This window comes from Falco biarmicus, chromosome 19 (assembly GCF_023638135.1).
Source record: "Falco biarmicus isolate bFalBia1 chromosome 19, bFalBia1.pri, whole genome shotgun sequence".
Lineage (NCBI taxonomy): Eukaryota > Metazoa > Chordata > Aves > Falconiformes > Falconidae > Falco > Falco biarmicus.
This window is the reverse complement of record NC_079306.1, coordinates 1,497,280-1,518,851: the sequence shown is the minus strand read 5'-3', so window position 1 is coordinate 1,518,851 and position 21,572 is coordinate 1,497,280. Positions and strand designations below refer to the sequence as shown.

General features: G+C 44.4%; 1 protein-coding gene across 3 annotated transcripts; it reads left to right on the top strand.

Moving 5' to 3' along the window:
• Nucleotides 1–1,596: 1,596 nt before the first annotated feature.
• Nucleotides 1,597–21,366, top strand: CERS5 (ceramide synthase 5). Of its 3 annotated transcripts, none has more exons than XM_056321885.1 (10): nucleotides 1,597–1,874; nucleotides 7,817–7,922; nucleotides 10,041–10,171; nucleotides 11,170–11,227; nucleotides 11,881–11,931; nucleotides 12,507–12,599; nucleotides 13,956–14,084; nucleotides 14,370–14,476; nucleotides 16,340–16,496; nucleotides 20,068–21,366. In XM_056321885.1, exons 1-10 carry the CDS (start codon nucleotides 1,675–1,677, stop codon nucleotides 20,218–20,220), a joined length of 1,185 nt encoding a protein of 394 aa, XP_056177860.1. In that variant the 5' UTR covers nucleotides 1,597–1,674; the 3' UTR covers nucleotides 20,221–21,366. The 3 variants fall into 3 exon arrangements, with proteins under 3 accessions (XP_056177860.1, XP_056177861.1, XP_056177862.1); XM_056321886.1 differs by lacking the exon at nucleotides 20,068–21,366 and adding an exon at nucleotides 17,620–20,061; XM_056321887.1 differs by lacking the exon at nucleotides 20,068–21,366 and adding an exon at nucleotides 17,611–20,061 and having other exon boundaries at nucleotides 16,340–16,500.
• Nucleotides 21,367–21,572: the final 206 nt, after the last annotated feature.

Here is a 21,572-nt window from a genome sequence, read left to right as displayed (position 1 = left end):
TAAACCTAGAAGAAAAGCAGTAAGTGTCCTGCAGCAGCATGAGAAAATGCATGTGCGTGTGACGTATATAGGGGAAGGAGGGCGAGAGAAAGAGAAAAGAAGCCTGCTATCTAGCTGGGAGGTGTTGGCAGTTGTACGTCATGAGGTGTACAACATACAGTTAATTTTTCTTTTTAAGGGAGCAGTAAGACGTGATTTGTACAGACAGATGTACAGCAAAACTAGGAAAGCTGATGTGTGAGCACGTGCTGCTTTCTGTAGCTTTTATCTCTTCCTAACAAAATCCATCTGGTATTGGATTTCCTTAAATTACTAAGCAATTGGAGATCTTTGACTGGAAATTGCGCTAAGTGTATTTGAAAAGGAAGGGAAGAGTATTGTACACTGTGGACTCAGATTTATTGAATATGCCCACTGCTTGTTTCTTAGGAAACACAACAGAATTTTCCAGTGCATCCCTGGTTACATGACACTAAAGCAATACTGGCTGCAGTTACCAGAGACTTTATATACATTGTTAGTTCTAGTTAACTCTGAGGCATCTGTGAGTCTCTGAGATACAAGGAGCCTTACTGTTCACGGGGACTGGCTGAACATCTTCAAGGAGAAATTAGCATAAGTGGTACTTTTAAATAGAGTTGCTGATTATAAGAAAGGTGAACAGATAGCGAACTAGCCTGTCCCTAGATCTATTAGTTATCGTAGTATTTGAGTGCTTAATGGCCTGTTTGATTTGTTCTCAACTGGACAGATGCCAGAAGAGCTATTACATGAAAGATGGATCATTTGCTACAGTGTACAAGGAGGTTGATGCTGTTGACCTGTGTGGAGAGATGGAAAACTTAGTTACACAAAGGCTAGGCTTTGTTACTTGGTAACCCGCATCCCAAGACTGTCAAGCTAAAACACCATTTTTTTTTCTGAGTGTTTTAAAAGCTGTAGGGAATATCTAAAGCTTTGCCAATACCTCTTGTTCTTTTGTTTGGTGCTGAGATGTTAAACCACATTGCTATTAATACTGGTAATACAGTAAATATAGTGATGCTAATAAAACTGGTTCTGGGTGTCTTACCGTTAAACTCTTCTCCTGGGAAGTCCCTGCTGGAAGCTGTAGGGCCCTTCCCTTCAGAGGTGAGTGGGATGGTTGGGAGCCCCCCACAAGGGGTCCTGCCTCTTGGGGATGAGCTGGAGATGGTTTAATTACCGGAGTTGAGCAGTTTTAATCTCCTCCACGGTCATCGGGCTGGGCCCAGAGCCTGCCTCCACTGAGGCGTTACTGGGGGGGGAAGAGGCCGCACTCCTCTCAGGACCCACTAAAGACTGTCAGGAGGCCTTATTTTTATTTTCAGGCACAACAATTTGTCTCTGTTCGTGGAAAGAAAAAATGATGCCCCGTCCTCCTCAGGGCTGGGCAGGCGGTGAGGGGCCACCTTCGCGCCTCCTCCCCTCAGCGAGTGCTGAGGCGGCGGCGCGCGGGCGCAGCACTACGCATGCCCCGAGCTAACGGTCCGCGGTGGGCGGGGCGAAGCGAAGCCCCGCCTACCCACACCCCGCGCATGCGCGCTCGCCGCCGGGAGGGGGAAGGGGCGGAGCCGACGCGCGGCCCCGCCCCGCTGTGGTGGCCGCCTCAGCTGCGGCCGCCGGGAGGGAGGCGGCGGGCGGCGGCGGCGGAAGATGGCGGCGGCCGCGGCGGCGGCGCTGTGGGCCTGGTTCTGGAACGAGCGTTTCTGGCTGCCGCACAACGTGACGTGGGCGGACCTAGCCGGCGAGCCGGGCCCGCCGGGCAGCGGGCTGCAGTACCCGCGGGCGGGCCACGTCCTCTCCGCCTTCCCGCTGGCGCTCGGCATCTTCGCCGTGCGGCTGCTCTTCGAGAGGTGAGCGCGGGACCGCCCGCCCCCGGGGCTCCCACCCCCCCCCCCCACCCCCCCGCCTCCCCGGGGTGGCGGGGCCCTCAGGCCTTCGGTTCGCCTCCCGCTCCCGCCTCGGTGTGCGACGAGGCCGCCGGTGTCTCTTAGCAACGGGCTGCGCAGCGCCCCGGGCCGGCCCCCCCCCCCCCCCCCCCCCGCCCAGGGCCAGGGCGGCTCGGCTGGGCCCCCCTCGCCCCTCAGGCGGCGCCGAGGCCTTTCCGTGGAGGCCGTGGCGGGCTGTGCGCCCGCGGCTCTTTTTTTGTGTGGAAAAAAAATATTGTATAACGCTGGAAAACCTGTCCGGAGAACCCCTCTGCCTCTGTCACGACATACCGAGCACGTCGGGCTCCTCTCTGCCTTACCTTTGGCTCCTGAGAGGCTCCCCGCTGTTGGCGGTACCTCACGCTGAGGCAGCGCCAGCAAAAAACTCTGCGAAATTCAACTTTTATTTCTTCCACCCCGGGGCAGGAGAAGCTCGGCAGGGCAAGGGGGAGGCCTGGGCTCCCTTCCCTCCCCCTTGCTGGGCTCGGCCTTGGTCGTGCTTTCCTCACCCGTTCCTCCATGAGGAAATAGGATTTGCTCACATGGCCTGGTATATTATTAAACAATTTGTGGATCCCCAGCATCTCGGGCGCGATGGAAGCGCACGCGGACCGTCGTCTCTGCCCTGAACAGGTGTAATACGGTATCTCTCATTTTCTTACATCCATATATCCATAAATATAATGATATTCACTCTTCCCTGGGGCAGGAGTTTATCCTTCCCGTGATGTGTATCTCTTACAGCCGCACGCCGCGCAGACTGTGTGGGTGACATAGATACTAATTAGTAAAGCGGTTTATATAGGAAAACCATTAGGTGAAGCAGACCGAGACACCTTGTGTTGCTATTCAGGTTGTTCATTAAAGATTAAATCAATCTTAAATTTCTGCATTGAAAGGGCAGAAGCGTTTCTGAGCGTGAAAAGGGCTGTAGGACTAAAGTGAGTAGGAATCGAGTTGGTTTTGTTTCGTGGGTTTTCTGTAAGAAGTGTGAATTCTCTTAAATTTTTAGAAATTAAAATTAGAGGACTGGGGTGAAGTAAAAAGCAAAGTGTGGAGAAAAATGAAGCAGATCAGCAGAACAGAGAAATTTGAGAGGCGCTTTTTTTTCCCCCTCATATATTTCTTCCCTCAAAAAAAAAAAAAAAAGCTTCAGAAAACTACTGGAAGCTCAAACCACCACCGAGGACCCAGAAACACACGTGGCAGTGCCAAAATTGCATCTCAGCTCGGTGCACTGCTGCTAGTCTTGGCCAAACGTTGGCACTCACTAGCAGACAAGGAAAGGGAGTTGTGAGACAGAGCGGTGCTCCTGAAAGGGATGTTGTAGGAAGGGCTCCTCACTTCCCAAGTCCTGTTTAGTCCAGGTGTCTAGGGAAGAAGCACAAAAAATGCTTTTTTCTCTGGAGCATGAGATGTTAGAGATAACAGTAGATCCTAGCGTGCCTCGTAACACAGTCCTTCTGGTAGCAATTACTTTATGCTGATGATGTCTACCTGGTTTGTGAGATTTCTTTTGCAGTGTTAATTTAGGGAGGAGTCAGATGACAGATGATGTCCTCTGCCTACACAGTAAAGCCTAGAGACCACGGCCTGGTTCCTGAGAGAGTGGTTCTTTTTTTTCAGCTGTGTCTTTGCTATAGTATGTCTCAATGGTGGTATCCTGAAGCGAAAGCAGATAGTGAGAGCAACATCCAGGGCAGTTTCTAGTATGCTTCTTTTAAAAGACCGTATTTTTTTAAGAAATGCTTTTCTCTTTCCTCCTGCCACTTTGAACACGTCATAAAAGTTCACATTTATCTTAAAATCCCATTGTGCTTATACCCTGATTCAGGCTTTGGGGTTGATTGTGTCAAACGTCGTCTTTGACATGCGTTTGGCAGTTGGACTTGATGACTCAGAACTTGAATTATATACTTGTGTAGCTCTTTTGTTTTTGCTTCTCTTCGTTTCTTTATCCTTTAGCTGCAGATCTTCAGTGGGAAGAAGTGCTTTTGTGACACTGACACTTGTAACGCTGACACATGTTTCTGTTCGTGAGCGCTCCTATAAATTAACCTTTGCATCATGATGCTGGTGAATACTCGTTAGGCTGACCGTGGAAGGTGCATGACTGTAGAGATGAGGCAAGACTTCTACAGGAAGGTGAAGTCCTGACTCAGTGGTAGGGGGGCAGATTTTGGTGCAGGCGAGATAAAGAAGGACTTCTGCCCACAGGTTTGTGGTGTGTTTGGGGTTTTTGGGGGTTATGCTTGCTGTTACTTCTTACGCATCTTGTCCCACTGCAGACCCCCAAAAAATTCCCAGGTACCTGCAAAAACTTGGAGCCTGTTATTTGTATGATGTGTTTATAATTACCCTGGAATGCCCTTCAGGAACAGATATGCTTGGTACTGTACAGGTCTGAGGAAGGATCTGCAGCTTGTGCGCAAGCTGGGGAGGGGAGAAAAATTAGATGTTACTTCATTAGGTCTGGCTGGAAAACTAGGGACAGTTGTGGCATGAGGTGCTTTAATCTTAACACAGTGAAACTGAGATTATGGAAAGACAAACTTGTACTTCAAGTGTGTATTTATAAATCTTACTATTTCACAGATTGCTCTTCCTTTTCACAGCTATAATAGGGAGTCACCAAACTCAAATGTTGCATAAAGAAGGATTCTGCCTTTGGGTTTGTGAAGTACAACATGCCTCAGAAATATTTGTTGTAACATGTGAGTCTGTGTACTTGAAAATTGGCGTTGGTTTCAAAACCAGTCTGTCCTAACAACTAGTATGAAAAAGGTAGCTTGGTAGGTATGACTTAAGCCAATGAGCAGATACGTGTTCAGAAAAGTATAATATAAGTATTGAAGTGATGATAATTCCTTGCTGGGAAGGTGCGGCAGTAAGTTCACCTTGGGAATAATTGCTGCAGTTCAGATTTATGTGGAATCATAAAATAATTTAGATTAAAAGGGACCTCTGGAGGTCACCTTGTCCAGTCCTCTCCTCAAAGCAAGGCCGACGTTTTAGTCAAGCCGCATTGCTCATGGTCTTGCGCTGTTCAGTTTTGAATATCCCCAAAAATGGAAATCCTACTACCTGGGCAGCCTTTGTTTTTTGGTGCTTAACTGCTATTGCTATGCAGACTTTTTTCCCTGTGGGATGCAGTGCAAAACTTGCATATCTGAAAACCGATGGTGGGGCCAGAAATAGAAAACATCACAGAAATTTTGAGTTTTCCTTACTGAGCACCTGATGGAAATGTCAGTCAGAAAAAAAATCAAGATGCCATACTAACAGGATGAATGTTCATATTTCCCCTGCAAGGTAGCAACTGGTCCGAGCAATTGGACCATCCATGGTGGTTCTGTGGACTCGTGAGCGGGAGTTGGCCGTGCCGGCCCAGGTGGAAACACCTTGCACGGCCGGTCTGGACTCCCTGTGGAAGGACAGTTCCCATTTATTTTTTTTTTGCAGTTTGCAGTTCCATTGCACAAAGGCAATAGTTGTGGGAGTTAGAAAAGCTACGTTACGGCGTTGGGTTTGACTTCTGTCAAAGTAATGAAATCCGTTGCTGCCATCCTTTTTCCTTCCTGTTTCTGTGACTGGGACCGCTACCTCCTTCGCTTCCAGTGTTGTGACTTGTCTGTTGGCTTGTGTTGATGTCTGTCTGCTTCTGTGCACCTAGAAATGTTTGTGGGTTGGTTGGGGTTTTTTTTCTGGTTTGCTCTTTGGTCTCCCACATGCTTGACTGAGTAACTTGAGTCCTGTGCTGTATCTGTAACCTGTGGCTTACTCTTGATTTGTATCCCCCCTGCTCACATTTCTGGAAACATCTGTATTTTTTTGCCTAAGCCTGCTAGTGAAGGAAGCCTACTACTCAGGAATAGTTTCATGCAAAGTTTTGAAGTGTGGGGTTTTGTTTCCTTGGTTCTGTTTGTATGGTTTTCAATCTTGAAGTCCCAAAGGGAATTATTTCTGCATCTTTTTCTTCTGGGGAGATGTTGTTTCTTCTTGCCTTGATGCTTCAGGTTTTGAATTCTAGAATAATGTCAAAACTTTGTATGGATCACTGTAAGTTTTATTAACCATTCCTTCTCTTGTTTACTTGTTCTTAAAACAAAAGACGACTCTCCTGAATAATAAATTAATTGAATGTGCAGATTTTTAGATTTTTCCGGTTTCCTCTTTTACATGAGGAAACTGACCCAAACTGAGTATCTTCAGGCCAGGATTTTTTTTTTATATAGAGCTATAAGCACTGCATCCCAGAAAACAAAATAAAAATATTTGACATCCTGTAATTGCACATGTGTACTTCTTTGCTGTTGTGGCATATCCTGTAGGAAAGACGAGTATAAAGATGTACACTTTTATGGGGGTCTAGCCAAATGTTTCATAACATCAGAACATGATTTCTGGCTGACGGTCTAGGTTATAGAGGAAGCAGTGAGCCTTTTGAGCCAAGCTAAAAGGAAATAACTCTTTCCTTTTTTTTTTTTTTTTTTTTTTTTCTTCTTTAAAGCCATGACTGTTGAAATGAACAGGACGTATGAAGAAATGGGGCAGGACAGTGAAACCTGAGGCCACAGTGTCTATTACTTGTTTAGTATTTTCTGAGAGCAGGGGAGTTCCTTTAGGATTAGTCATGAGCCGATCTGTAGTTTCTCAAAGGGAAAACCCCAAATCTGTGTCTGTTCTTAAAGGCAGTCGTAGCTATTCGTTGCTGAAGTACTAAGGGTGTACTCCCAAGAATGGCTGCTCTTGGAACACTTAGAGTCATGATTCTCCTGCGTTTTAATCTCTCCTTTTGAATACAAGGAGAAATGGTAACAAATGTGGTTGGAAAAAGCAGCGTTTTCTGCTCAGTGGCACTCTGAGTCTGCTAAATGGAATACATATGTGTAATTTGTTGTCTTCAATTCTGTTGTCTCTGAAACGATCTCTGTTTTGAAGGAAAATAATTTAATGATGCAAATGTTGGGTCCTTTTCAAGGCTGGTTTTGAGAAACAGGTTCTTTGTGCAGTCTCTCTCAAAGTAATTTATTTTAAAAATAACAAAAATTGCTTCTTGAAACCCTCCTCTCTCGCCCACCAACAGGAGATGAAAATTCACGTGTTCAGGTAACATACGCATTTTCAGTAGAACCCTGTGCCCGTTTTGACACAAAGGTATGGCAAAACCTGGTAATTTTTGAGTGTGTATAAATCCATTGTAGCTGCAAAACCAGGCTTGTGTTCAGAGTCTCCGTGCTGTAGAATTCACAGAGTGTTAGATCAGCTTTTGGAATATGTGGTACGTACAGGACTGAGTAAGGAACTGAGATCTTGGGTCTTTCAGCCTGCGTGACCTCTTATGTCTTCCTCGCTTTCCTGAAGGAAACAAGCCACTTTATTTCCCCCCCCACAAAAACCCCAAACCAAAACAGTGTGTCTTTTAGGAACGGTGTCACTTAAACTTCCCTTTTTTCCAAGCTGTGTGACGGTGAGGCGAGTTCTGGAAATGAGGCATTTTGTTTATAGGGCTACAGGAGCTTCGGCGTTTGTGCTCACAGAGAACTGCTATCTGTGATCTATTATTTTATTTCTGAGTAATGAGAATCACCCTGGGGAAAGACATTCTGGTCCTCTACAAGCCAAGGACGTTGAGATTTACTTTTTAATTGTAGATGTTTACTGTGTGCGCTGTCTGCAATTACCATTTGGACTAATAAAAGATGCTGCTTCCCCTGTGAAGTTTCTTTAAGCGAAGCGAGTGGAGATCTTCAAACACTTTTTGAATGGGTTTTGCAGTTGGTGACAGGCCCGGGTCCTTGTGATTTAGGCAGAGGAAGGAAATGGATATCTTGTTTTAATCTAGCTCTTTCTTGGAACTCTTTCAGGTTTATTGCCAAGCCGTGTGCCATAAACCTTGGCATTCAAGACAGTGGACCTCACAGAGCCCAGCCTAATGCAATTTTAGAGAAAGTGTTTACATCCATCACTAAGGTGAGTCACGCTTCAAATTCTGATGGAAATGGAGGCCCATAATAAGGGGGGGAGGGGAGGGCAGCTGGCTTTTTCCTTCCAGTTTTCTAGTTTTAAGATAAATGCATTTCACACTGCATGCACAATGAGTGTGCTCTTTCTGGCATGTCCTTCTTGTAGCAAAGTAAATTCTCTTTATGGCTGACCTATGCTTTTGTGCAGAGAAGAACCTTTTTTAAACAAAAAATGTTCTCTTTTTGGAAAGGTACGAGGCTTCTTCCTTTGGTGCCCTGCCTTTGTCCACATTGTAACTCCTGTAACAGGTGGTAATTCTTGGTTTAACAAGAAATTCCGCAGTCTCTTTCATTTTCTATTGGAAAAGTGCTGCTCTTTTCCCTGAGATCTGTTCCTTTGCTGGTTTTATCAGCCGGTTGTGTGAATGCCTTCCTCTTATTTTGGCCATCTGCTCTGGAATTGGACAACAGCTGTCACAGTGGAAGCTGGTTATTTAAGGAGAGCGTTCAGTCACTGGTTAAATGTGCCCTGATAAGGGGTAGGACATCTAATGGTGGCAGTAGGTGTTTCTTTTGATTGTTTCATGGCCTTTCTTTCACTTAAGCTTGACAGTGCTCCTTCACTTCAGATTTACAGAATTCCACACTGTCCGCACTCTGTTGAATGTTGACAGTGAAATCCACGCAGTGTGATAGATTTTCATTAAAGATAATGAAATGGAAGGTTTTATGTTCTGATTTGGTGATGGTGAACTTCATTCTGAATAGAGCAGATAAAGTGCTCGGTGAATGGAAGGGAAATTCTTTAAAAACCTAACTAACACTCATTACAGGAACATTAAAGTTTTGAGTTATTTGGAATGACATGTGAACTGAAAAGTCCCAATGAATTGCTGCCATTTGTGGGGGATTTGTTGCATTTTATGTAGGGGATATCCTTGAATTAATGTTTAGAAAACCCATGAGGACAAAAGCTGTGCAAAATTTATCTAGTTTATGAAAACAGAGCTGCATTTAACTGTACCAGTGTGCTCGTGTCTGCTGTTGGATTTTCAGAATCTGAATGTAGGGTGGCACTGGCGCAGGGGAAAGATTTTATTGCTCTTCTGAAACCGGAGCTCTGTAAATTCTCCTTTGAGGCAGGTTCACTTCCAATGCAGAAGTGTCAGGTAGCCCGAGCCATTAAAGCCTAGTGAAGTGCAGAGAGATCTGCTTGTGATGGAATTACAGGAAAGTCACGGTCTTGATACTGAAAATCAAATGAGACATGATTTTGCTTTTCAGTTGAGCAGTCTGGTGACTATTAAATCAGCATTCTGCATAGTTTTTGGGGTTCGTGTGTAGCTCAAGCAGTAAGCTCTGTTTATCATCTTTCAGTTGTAAGAGCTCCCTGGCAGAGCTTGTTAAAAGGACACTGGTCTGAAACTAACGTGGCTTATCTCACCACTGGGCCATTTTAGAGGTAGTTATCAGGTTTTGTTCACTTTGTCACTTCTAAATCCATTTATGTCATGATTCGACTGAACTGCCAATAGAGTTTCCAGTCAGAGAACAGTGATACATTCTTTATCACACAATTAGTTCAGTTTTGAAATGTAATTTTATTTATAAGCTTTCATAAAGGAAATAATGCCATCTCTACGATGCCTTTTTGGAATATACAGGTATCTAGTGCGTTAAATGAACTCTTACTTTAAAGTTTCCCTAAACTTGCAGTAAGTAGCAACCCTGACAGGTATTCAGGTTTGATCTGCCTGAGTTCTGGACAGTGTGAATCGATGTGCAAGTTTTAACAGGTAGGACAGATAATTTTAAAGGCTCCTCCTCCCAAATTAAGAAACAGAACAATTGCATTCTTTGTCTTTATGTGCTGTCAAATGATGAACAAGGTGAGGAATTGTTAAAGCAAAAGCATTCTGAATAATTAAGTAATTAGTGGCTTACGAAGGCTGAACTTGAATGAACATTTGTGGCAATAGGTTCCTGCTTCCAGTCTATACGTAGTACCTTCCTAGTGTGTATTTTTTGTTCTCTTTGCATCATTTCTGTGATGGTACACAGGGGATCTCAGATTGAAAGTAGGTTGAGAAGTAGGAGAAATGACACTTGTTTTGTTTTCCTTCAGTCTCCAGATGGAAAAAGGTTAGAAGGCTTGTCAAAGCAGCTAGACTGGGATGTTCGAAAGATCCAGCGCTGGTTTCGTCATCGGAGGAACCAGGACAAACCCACCACCCTCACTAAATTTTGTGAGAGCATGTATGTTTGTGCAGAGGCCAAGATGTGGCTTCATCTTAAAGCTCCAGCTGTATGTTCTCTTTTCTAACTGAAACTATGGTCAGCTGCTAATTTAAACTAGTGTCTTGGGGTTGGCTGGTGGAAGATAAATTCTTCTCTATGCAAATGAAAGTAGTTAGGAGGGCTTTTTAGAATTCAGTATTCTAAAATACTTTGTTTAGATGTGCATGAGAGACCAGAACAGATGTATAGGAGCTATTCCTGTCAATGAATTAGTTAGTGGACCGGGTCCTTAATGCAAACGGAGCACTTCAGCCTGCGTGTGTGTGCATATGCACGTCCACAACTTGAGTAACTGTACTGAAGGCGGCTCTGCTGCCTGCACAGTTATGTTGTAGACCAGCATTTGTTCACAGACACAATGACCTTATGGCTTACGTGATGATGTATATACCTTTATACAGACACTTCTTGGATTCCTGTTCTTTTCATTTCAGTTCGTTCTTTTGTGCTTTGTTTCTTTCTGAATGCTTGCAGTTACCTCTGTTAGTGTAGTAGCATCTGAATATTTTTTCCTGACTTGTTATTTCTTCTGTGCTGGTTTCTTTCCTTTCCAGTAACTTGCTTCATATTAATTCTTCCCCCCAGTATGGTTTTGTCTACTTAAAGCCACAAGGTAAGAGGGACAAATATATATATATTAGGATACCTTCTGGATAACAATGACTTATCTTGTTGTTATCTTGTTGTATGTGAAAGCATATGAATGATGCATGTTCATTTTTATTTCAACTTTATTTCAAACTCGGCTGTTGATGCAAACTCATATGTGGTGTGAAAACTCTTAAATAGGTTTGTGCTTACATGAGATTTATTACAAATAAAGGCTTACCGTTTGGTGGGTGAAAGCTTTTAAAGTGTCAGAATTGGGGTGTTTCACAGTTGTTCCAGTTTTCGTTACAAATGCTAACCAGAAGCTGTTTCTATTTCCTAAGTTTAATTTTTGCTTCTTTTTCCAGGTGGAGATTTACATTTTATTTAAGTATATTTTTTTATGGAATCAGGTTTCTCTGGACGGTGAGTTGGTCTGTCATCCTCTGCCTTGTTGATCTGTGTGGCATGCAGCTGAGCTATGGCTGTCCTGCTGAAATTTGGGGGGTTTGACTATCGCTGCTTCAGTGCTGGCACCTAGATTAAAATAAGGGAGGGTTTAGTGGTGATAAGCATTTTTATGTTCCCTTACTGGAGATTCTGGGGGTTTTGCTTAAGAACTTTTTTTACGCTATAGGAAAGTTTCTATACAGATCTGTCGTTATAGAAATATGAGAAACTTACTTGTCCTATTACCCCAGAATGGGACAGAACTGTAGTGTGTGGGGGCGGGGGTTTGGGATTTTGATTTTTATGGTTTGTTTTCTTTGGGGTATTTTTGTTGTTGTTTGCTATGGAGAGCTGCTTTTTCTCCTCTCCCTCTTGAAGGGATACAGATTCATCTCTTTGGGTCTTTATTATTACTAGAGCTGGACAACTATTCTTTGAATTCCCATTGCAATATAACTTGCCTTTGACTGCAGAAAAAATATTTTCAATCACTAGGATGTTTTTCAAGACATTTAGCTTGAATGGTAGAATCAAGATAAAATTTCAGTGAAACCGAACTGTAGCGGTCAACTGCCTTAGATGGTGAAGAAGAAAAAACCCAGCAGAATAATGACTTCTTTTCTCTTTAGGCACCCTGGTTTTGGGACACACGACAGTGCTGGTACAACTACCCTTTTCAGGTAGGAGCTAAACACTTCCCAGATTCCAACTTTATGCACAATTTCAGGTTTTATTTGTTGTTAATGATAGCAGATTAAAACTCAGTAGACTTGAGCGCTTCTCGTTATCCTGCGGGGTAGGTGCTGCACAGTTTGTACTAATTTTACGTTTACTTGCTGCTGAGATTAGTAAAAGTGAGGGGAAAAAATCATAAAATTATACTGGTAACTTATTTACAGTGTTGTTTTTCATTCTGCAGCAAATAAGATTGTCTAGAGGCCAACCAGTCTGTTTCAGTGCCTGGTTTTCCTAATCCAAGAGGCTGCAGTCTGAGTTGTAAATGTTGACAAGGGGGAATCTTACTCCTTTTGAATAAAGCTCAAACACACAAGTATGTTTGTGTGACTAAGCCTAGAGTAAGATGCCTGTTGCTTAAGCTTGTTTTTACTAAACCTTAATTCTAGATCTTTTAACTTATGCCTCGGCATTCTGGAGGAACGGAGTGGGATGGGAAGGAACAAAGGAAAAAGTTGATTTTAATGTAAATTTTCAAGTACTTTGTCTTCTAACTGTGCTATCTTTGTTTGTTTTCCAGCCTCTAACATCCAGGCTTTATTATTACTATATCTTGGAGCTGGCCTTCTATTGGTCTCTCATGTTTTCTCAGTTTACAGACATTAAACGGAAGGTGAGATTAACCAGAGTTGCACTAACCACTTTGCTAAATAACTAGGACTGGCAAAAAATTGTGAGTGTGCCTGGCCAGTAAAGCTGAAGCATTGTAGGAACTGTATTTTCTTCCTCATTCGCATCTTTGTGTAGCCTGCCTCATTCTGTAATCACCACAGTCCTGGGGAGAAAGGAGGAGCAAGCCTGATAGGCAGCCTGGTATATCCTTGAGAGTCCCTTTCACCTTCCAGGGCAAGGAACAGAATCACTCAATACCTCCCAATAAAAAGATAGCAAATAATGGCGTAAAAATAGATTTAATTAGAAGGCTTGCAAGGAAACAGGAAAATGAGATGCTCAAAGCAGTACCTTGCTGAGCCGGGTGAGAGAACTGCAAACACTAAAGCACTAATAAATGGGTGGTTTTAAGCAATTTTTCATCTGTGTGCGCAGCAGAATGATGACTGGTTGCGATTGCCGGAATCTAATTCCATTGCGCTATGTTCTAGGATTTGGCTTATTGTTACTGTTGGAAAACAGTTCATAATAAATCATGGTTTATTACTTCTGTTATACAAACTGCAAAGTAGCAAGTTATCTCAATTCTTGCATTGACTGTTCAAAAAGAGAAGTTTGCCTGGAATTTTTTTCTGTACTGAAATATTAGCAGGTGAGGCACTACGGAATATCTTGGAGCTGCAGAGAGGGAGTGATTAAGAGCGTCTGTGATGCTGTTGACAATTTTTAGTTTTGCACTCTGTTAAAGTGGATTACATTCTGCACTGGAAGCGTGGCAAAGTACATGGACATGCAAGTGTTGTACCCAGGGGGCTCAGCTGGAGGACAGCCCCAGACGTATGTGCGCTGTAAAGATTTTTGTAATGAAGCGGCCTAGTTCTTGCTGTTGGGTTCTCTTGTGTTCTGTGCCTGCTATGCTCTGGCAGGCTTTTCTGCACTGACAACAGTAACAGCAGCGTACTTAACATTTGTGCCAAGAGATGAAAGAGGACTAGCAATGTGACTGTAAACCCAAAAGGAGCCAAAAATAAGGCCCATATGTTGGCCTGTCAGTCTTTTCAGTGAGGTCCGCAGGCATACTTATCTGTTCCTTGCATGTGTGTGCCAAAGAGACTGTGCTGTGTCTGCGTGTGCGGAGTTCTGACTTCACAGGAGCACAAATGCTGGGAGAGACCTTTCTGGAACCTTTAATGATGATGGTTGATGTGTGATGAGCTGTGCTTTATATAAAAAGCGGAGCCCGAGTCTGAACTGAAGTCATCCTGTGACCCCACACAGTCAGTTTTGTGGCTCGGTTCCAAACCTTTGTATTTGTTTGACAGCCAAGAGTCTTCGTTCATTTTTTTTCTGTTTCCAGGACTTCCTGATCATGTTCGTCCATCATTTGGCTACAATTGGGCTCATTACATTCTCTTTCATGAATAATATGGTGCGGGTTGGAACTCTGGTGCTGTGCCTCCATGATGCATCCGATTTCCTTCTAGAGGTGAGTTTCCTTTGAAATCTTTGCGTACCTAATGCTAGCGTGGTCTCAGGGGAGCAAGCTGACTTTCCCATTCTTGATAAACTGCATTAAATATGCCATAAAACTTGTGCTGCTGATCCTGCCTTGTCAGCTTTTCCTCACAACTGCTTTAGTGCTGAGAATAATCCCTAAATGTTCCAAACTCCTTACAAATGTGATGGCTTGAGGGTTTTTGAAGCTCTACAGCCTGGTAATTACGTGAGTGCACAAAGGGAATAATATTCTCATGTTTTTTGTCTATTCTAGGCTGCAAAGCTAGCCAATTATGCCAAGTACCAACGTCTTTGTGATGCTTTCTTCATGCTTTTTGGTGTCGTGTTCATTGTTACACGGTTGGGCATTTATCCTTTCTGGTAAGCACCTTGAGCTGTAAGATCTTGTTTGTTCTTCCAGTCCTTTAAGCAAAGCCTTTGTATTTAGACTTCTTGCAAGCGTTTCCAGCCTGTCCCTCAAGGCAGCCTGAATTTGCAGTCAACCAAGTGCCGTTTGGAGCAGTACGTTCAACTAGGCATGTGAAAACCTCTCAGCAGTCAGCTGAGGGAGTGTGAAAAAGTGACTCGAATCCTAATGCACAGCTGCCCCCTCTCCTTTTACTGCAAAGTGATGACAGTGCTTATTAGCTGGAGCCAAGTCAGCTGGTATCTGCTCTAAAAGACTTGAAGGGTTATTTGATTTTCTGAAGAAGTTTTGGAAATAGTTACAAATGAGGCATGGTCTCTTGAGGTAAATTTGATTTTTGAGTATCTGGCTTAGTCATCGTTTCTTGCAGTTTCTGATTCTTATGACACCGGTGTCCTATCCTTGTGTCGTGACTGTTCGGAGCCTGAAATAGGACTTGGGTTTCTTGGGAGGTAAAAGCCTCGCTACCTGGCTTATAGCTAATCATCCTGTAATGAGATTCCCTCTCACCTCACTAGGTCAGGCTTGGTGAGGTTCTGCTGATGATGAACCGTTACCTACTTCTTGTTCCTATTGGAAGAGTGTAGTAAAAATTTGGTTACACCTGGTTCTGACTCAGTTTATTTCAGTTTAACTGCATATATTTATTCCCTAGGCAATGGACAGCTTGCATTCCCATTCTTTTTGGGTGCCTTGACAGTGGGCAGAAACAATTCTTACACTTGGGTATCAAGGTTCCCGTTAAAGCTTTTTCTTATTTTTCCAGTAGATGCATCAAGGGAGTCTGGATAAGGAAGAGCTTAAATTCTTACATCTTCATAGGCTCCTTCCAGCAACAGATGAGATAGCTGTTACTGGTTTTATATCTGTTGTCTGTCATGAGGTGATGCTCTTGCATCATACTGTTGCTCAGCAGTCCTGTAAATCTTTAATGTATTTTCCACTGGCTGTAGTGTCCTCAGCTTTGTAGAGAAATCTGGCAAGCTTGCAGCAGTATTGCAGACCCTTTGCTATTTCATGTCACGTATACTCCCATCCCTAATTAATAGTATTAAACATCAACGTATCTCTGGAATTGTGTTTAATTCATCCATAAACTGGCTGTGAGTTAGATGTGTCTGTAGCTGCATTTTGAGGGACTTGGGTTCTTCTTTGAAAGGCTTGTTTTTCTTTTCTTGTGAAATGTTAAAAGCTCTGTGAAATTAATGGCATCTTTTAAAGGTCTCTCCATACCTCTCTACTTCATAAAATCTAAAGTGTTTATTAAATTACTTAAGCACTGGCAATAACTCCCAGTGACAAGAACAGCAAAACAGTAATGAAAGCAAGTGCAGAGCTTTGTCCGTAAAGCAGTTCCTAGTCGTCCACTTGGCAGGAGGAATTTTTAAAAATCTGAGGGAACAGAACAGAACAAAATTCCTTCCTGATCTTTAAATAAGGGTGAAGACTGCCCAGGTATGAACGTGTTAACAGTTTTTTTGATGACCAGTGCAGCCTGACATCACTTCCTGTAAAGTTATTATAAATGCTCCTGCTTTTGAGAAGGAAATTGGCAGCAGATCTGCATGTGTAACCAAATTGTAGAACATTCTCATCTTCTCCTGTTTGTTGCTCAGTTCAAATGTTTCTAATTAGTCTTAGTCTGTCTCCTTACTCTGGCAAGAGACTTAGCAGCATCACCGCTCTGACAGGAGCAAAGCAACAGATGCTTAAACGAGATACAAACTGTTGTGCATCTGGCCAGTCCCCTGAATGTAGAGCTGGAAGCCGTGGTAGCAGCGCAGCCGATCTGTAACATGTTTCTGGATCTCTTTTAGGATTTTGAATACAACCCTGTTTGAAAGCTGGGAATTGATTGGTCCTTATCCTTCATGGTGGCTATTCAATGGGCTTTTGGTAACCTTGCAGATCTTGCATATCATCTGGTCTTATCTCATCATTCGCACTGCCTACAAGGCCCTCGTGCGGGGAAAGGTAAGATCGCTGGTGACTGGTTTGCGTCCTCTTTCCTACAAGCCCTGTTAAGCAATCGTGAGAAACTGGGCCCTTCAGGGAGGGCTGGTACTCGTTCTCGAGGGACTTGCATCAGGAGTGTGTTATAGAACGGTAGGTTTTTACCTGGGTTGCTCTGCAGACTTGAGCTGCCAGGTGTGTACAAAGGTCGGGATGCTTTCCTCCCTGTTCTAGTCATGCAGGAAAATAACTGGAAAATAAATTTTCCAGTACGTTCAGATGTTGTAATAATAGTGATGATGACACTTGTTACCTCCTTTTGAGTTTAAAGTGGTAATAAGCTGGTTTTGAACAATCCCAGGGGATGTTTTCCAGCTTCCCGACTTCAGCGGGTTCTTGGGATGTGATGAGGGTTGTGTGTCTTCTGCTTGTTAGCACTGACCCGGACCTCTGGCTGTCAGTGCAGGCCACGCGTTGAGCTGCAGCGTGCAGAGGAGAAAGGGTGATCAGAAATCAGAAAAAACAGACTCCTCTGTTGGTTGTCATTGGGCCAGTGGGCTGCAGTCTTACTTCAGTCCTTGGTGTTCTCATCCTAATTTGTGTCGGGAGCCTTAGGGAGAGGGAGGGTGAAACTACAGCAGCTGGTCAGCAACAGATACTGCCCGGAGAGTGACGATGCTGATTTTGGGCTGCAACCTCAGTGTGGTCAACTGAAGTAGCACGAGACAGGGCAAGGCAATCTAGGAACTAATTTGACATGCAGCCTACCCATCAAGAGAAGCCACTTACTTTGCAGCTCCCAAAAAGCAGCAGCTGATTTCCTAGCACAAATGTTTGGGTTTTTTTTTTTCCATCAGATATTTGGTATTCTCATCTACTCAGATCACTCTCTCATGGCTCTACTTTATTTTGTGTTTGACTTCTTAGCTGCCCCGACATATGGAATGTAAACCTTGAAAAATATTTAGATCGTAGTTGTCGGTGGCAGTGATTGTCAAAGGCAGGCATGTTTCAGAGCACGCACATGATCCTTTCATCTGTTCCCCACAGCTGCTACTGCAAATGTCTTATTTTCTGTCTGCGCAGCTGTTTCTGTATCCTAAGGTCTACATCTTTTTCCTTTCCTTGGTTCTCTCCTGTCCAGGTGACCTAGGCAGAGAAAGGACTCTAAACTCTTGTCTTCATTCTTTTATCCTTTTCTCTGTGCCAGATTGGAGCTGGACAGTTTCACCTTTTGCATGTAAGTGTAATCTGTGCTGCTGCTTGTTCGCTGAAACACATCTGTGTCTGTTTCAAGGCAAAGACAAAAGCAAAGTCTTGGGGCTTTAGGTGGCTGGTGCCTTCTCTTAAAAATGTTCCTCCCCCTGGTTGATACAGTGCTGGTTCTGACAGTGTGCTGAAATGCAGGTTTTCCTGAAATGTCAGAGCAGTATCCTGGGGTTTGTTCTTATCTGCTGTCAGCTGGCTGTGTGACCTTCACCTTTCTGCTTTTATACGCCCACAGAGACTCTGATATCTGTCTTCAGTGCTCATTAACACTGTGCTGAGTGGAAGAGGATGGGAGAAATGCAATGCTTTTTTGTAGAACGGAGTAGAACAGTCCCTTGTCCCCCAAATAATGGGAAAAAAGTAAAGGGATTTCTGCTTCCTTCCAGTGACCCTCTGAACTTCCAACATAGCAGGAGAATGGGGAAAAATATCAAAAGTTCTGCCAACAGACAGAAGCCAGGACATCCAACAGGCCTATCAAAACCAATCCTGGAGATCATTAACTTTACCTGGCTTTCTGCCGGATCTTCCCTTGAGTTCAAAAACTTCCTGCCTGGAATGCTGTTCCAAAACCCTAACCCTGACTCTAAAGCAAGCAGAAGAGAATGAAATCCTGACATTCCTGGGAAGGTGCTAGCCCCAAAGTACATTGCACATTAAGTAAATGAGGGTTATTAGTGCCCAGGCAGAAGTGTGGAGAGCCTGCCTTGGGGTATGCAAAGCATGGGCAATTCACGCAGGCACTGCTGGGCACTGGTGAGTTTATGGCTCTGGCACCCCGCCACCAACCAAGGTGCTTGTTTGCCGTTAGGGCCGGGTTTATCATCTCTGCCCTTCACCTTCTGGGGTGGTTGGGTCTGTGGTGCTGGTGCAGTGCCCTCCTGCGGCATGCGGAGTTCAAACTCCCACGTACAAATCAAATTCAGGCGGATTTGCAGTCGGTCTTTTTAATTAAAGGCATAACTCTGTAAAGCTAATGTCGATCTCTGGGCAGAGATGCTCCTTCTGTGCCTGACGGGGTGTTCGCTGCCTTAGGTGGTTGTCTTTGTTTACAGCCCGCTGTCCAAATAGGCGTTCACTCGTAAATGAGTTCTCGTGTATGAACCACAAGCTGTGAAACAGGGAGGCACTTTGTGCAAATAGCAATGTGATAGAGTCATAGGATCGTTTAGGTTGGAAAAGACCTTTAAGATCCATTCCAGCTGTTAACCCAACACTACCAAGCCCACCACGAAACCATGTCCCGAAGCACCACGGCTACACGTCTTTTAAATACCTCCAGCGATGGATGGTGAGTCCTCCACCTCCCTGGGCAGCCTGTTCCAATGCTTGACAGCCCTTTTGGTGAAGAATTTTTTCTTAATATCCCATCTAAACCTCCTGTGGCACAACTTGAGGCTGTTCCCTCTTGTCCTATTGCTTGTTACTTGGCGGAAGAGACTGACCCCCACCTCGCTACAGCCTCCTTTCAGGTAGAGCGAGGTCTCCCCTCAGCCTCCCTTTCTGCAGGCTGAACACCCCCGGTTCCCTCAGCCGCTCCTGGTGAGACCTGCTCCAGACCCTTCACCAGCGTCCTTGTTCTTTAGACGTACTCCAGCCCCTCGTTGTCTTGTCTTGTAGTGAGGGGCCCAAAACCAAACACAGGATTCAGGGTGGAGCCTCACCAGTGCCAAGCACGGGGGGACGATCGCTGCCCCGGCCCTGCTGGCCACACCGCTGCTGATACAAGCCAGGATGCTTGTGTGGCCACCTGGGCGTACTGCTGGCTTGTATTCAGCCAGCTGTCGTCCAACACCCCCAGGTAAATAGAACTGGTTGATTTTTAAAATATCAAACCCACTCCCTGCAGGACAAAATGTTCTAAAGTTGATGCATTCATGTGTTTTGGTCGTCACACCCACTGATGATTATGGCATGAGAAATTTTTTGATTCAAACCAAATCTGCTTGGAAAAGTGGCCTTTAACCAAACTAGAATTGCAGCTCTTGGAAGACAAGAGCAACCGGAGCTCTGTAGTGTCCTCTGATCTGGTGAGAGCAAAAGAAGCGTGGTGCTGTCACGGGTGTACGGTGTGTTTGGAAAAATGGAACTTGTATTTCCAAACTGCCCTTGTCAGTGTCTGTGTTTTCCATTCTGTATGTGATGACAGGTTCCTCCTTGTGAGTTTGAAGGGAGCAGAGATCAAAGATCAAACACAGAACGTAGATGTAGCTGACTGAAGCTGGTTACTCCTGTGGACACAACCTTCTAACTACTGTTTTCTGTGAATTTTTCGACTTCCTTTCCCCCCTTCCCGCTACCAAATTTCATATGAAACATTTAGGTATCAAAAGATGACCGCAGTGATGTAGAGAGCAGCTCTGAAGAGGAGGATGTGACTTCCAACAGCACAAAAGGAGTTTTCAGCACTTCAAGTAACGGCTCCAACCGCATTAATGGCCATGTGGCTAGCGGCCAGTGGACAGAAGAGGAGTAAGACTGTGTGGGTTGGCCTTGAGCAGACACGAACTGATCTTTAAATATCTAGATGTGTTGAGCTCCACTTTCCCAAGTGATCTTTAATCAAGATACCCCTTCCCTAGAAACCTCCAGCAAATCCAAAATGGGCACAATCCAGACCAGTCAGAGGCTTTGCACAACAGAAGGGATAAAGCCAATGACTAGGGCAGAAACAAAGCTGCAGATTTCACTTTAAGCCATTTTTGTACTTAAATCTTAGTCCCATCGATATTTGCAGAGGTGTCTTTTGTTTGTGACAAACTGGTTTTTACTGGGATCAACTCAAGGTGGAACAAGTTTGGACTAGGCTGGCTGCCGACCACAGGAGGGTTACAGTGCCAGTTCGGTGACGGTTTGCTCCAGTGCAGCTTCGGCGTATCTCCTTGATGCACTCCAGAAGCCACCTGAGTGTGGAGAACGCAGTGTCCCATGGTTCCATGGCCAAGCTACCCTGGCTGTAGCAGAGACTTTTTTTTTTTTTTTTCTTCAGTCCTGCTGTGAGCGCTCTGGACTACAGCCAAGCTTTAGATTGGACTGTGCTAGAACAGAAATGTTTTAACTTGCCGTCGGGGTGCTACACGCGAAGGAGGTTATAGCTTCGATCTCTGCTGTCACGAGGGACCAGGCCAGCGTTTGCTGCCTCTTTTGGTGCTGCAAGCCCCTCTGAAGTCTCGACTACGGCCTTCTGAAATGGGGGAGGGGAGTCATTTATTGCCCCTGAGACAATTATCACAATACATGCCTTTTAAATTTATTTTTTTTCTGTTGCAAGTTGTGGGTTTGAAGACTTTTCTAGACCTACTGGCCACAGTAGGACCTGAGGGAGGACAAGTACTGGGGGGGGCTGTGTTTAACTTTCCATAAAATCTGATGTTTCTGTACTCCAGGACAGAAGTGAATGTTGCTGCTCTGATTCTGCAGCTGTGTGGAGGAATCACTGGGCTGGAAAGGCAGCCACAGTGTGGGCTTGGCTCATTATTATTATTTTTTTTTTACTTAATGGTACCTGGGGGCAATGGAAGACCTGTGTGTCAATCCTGAGCAGAATTTTGGAAACTTCTTGAGTTGTTACCATTTTATACCATTGTTTACTCTTATCTCAGATTAAAAGATGCTTCAGAAACCTGGTCCATGTGGTTCATCTGGAGGAAAATAAAACCCAAGCGTGAGGTGTGCCACTTTCGGGTGAGTCTGAGCACCTGGCTGTTGCCTCTGAAAAGCATTTTTAAGATGGAATGGAGCAATTCTGCATTGTTCTGAAAAGTAGGGGTTTTTTAAGGTGAAGGGGAACTATTCCGCACTGTGCTGAAAAACCCTTTTTTAAGGTGA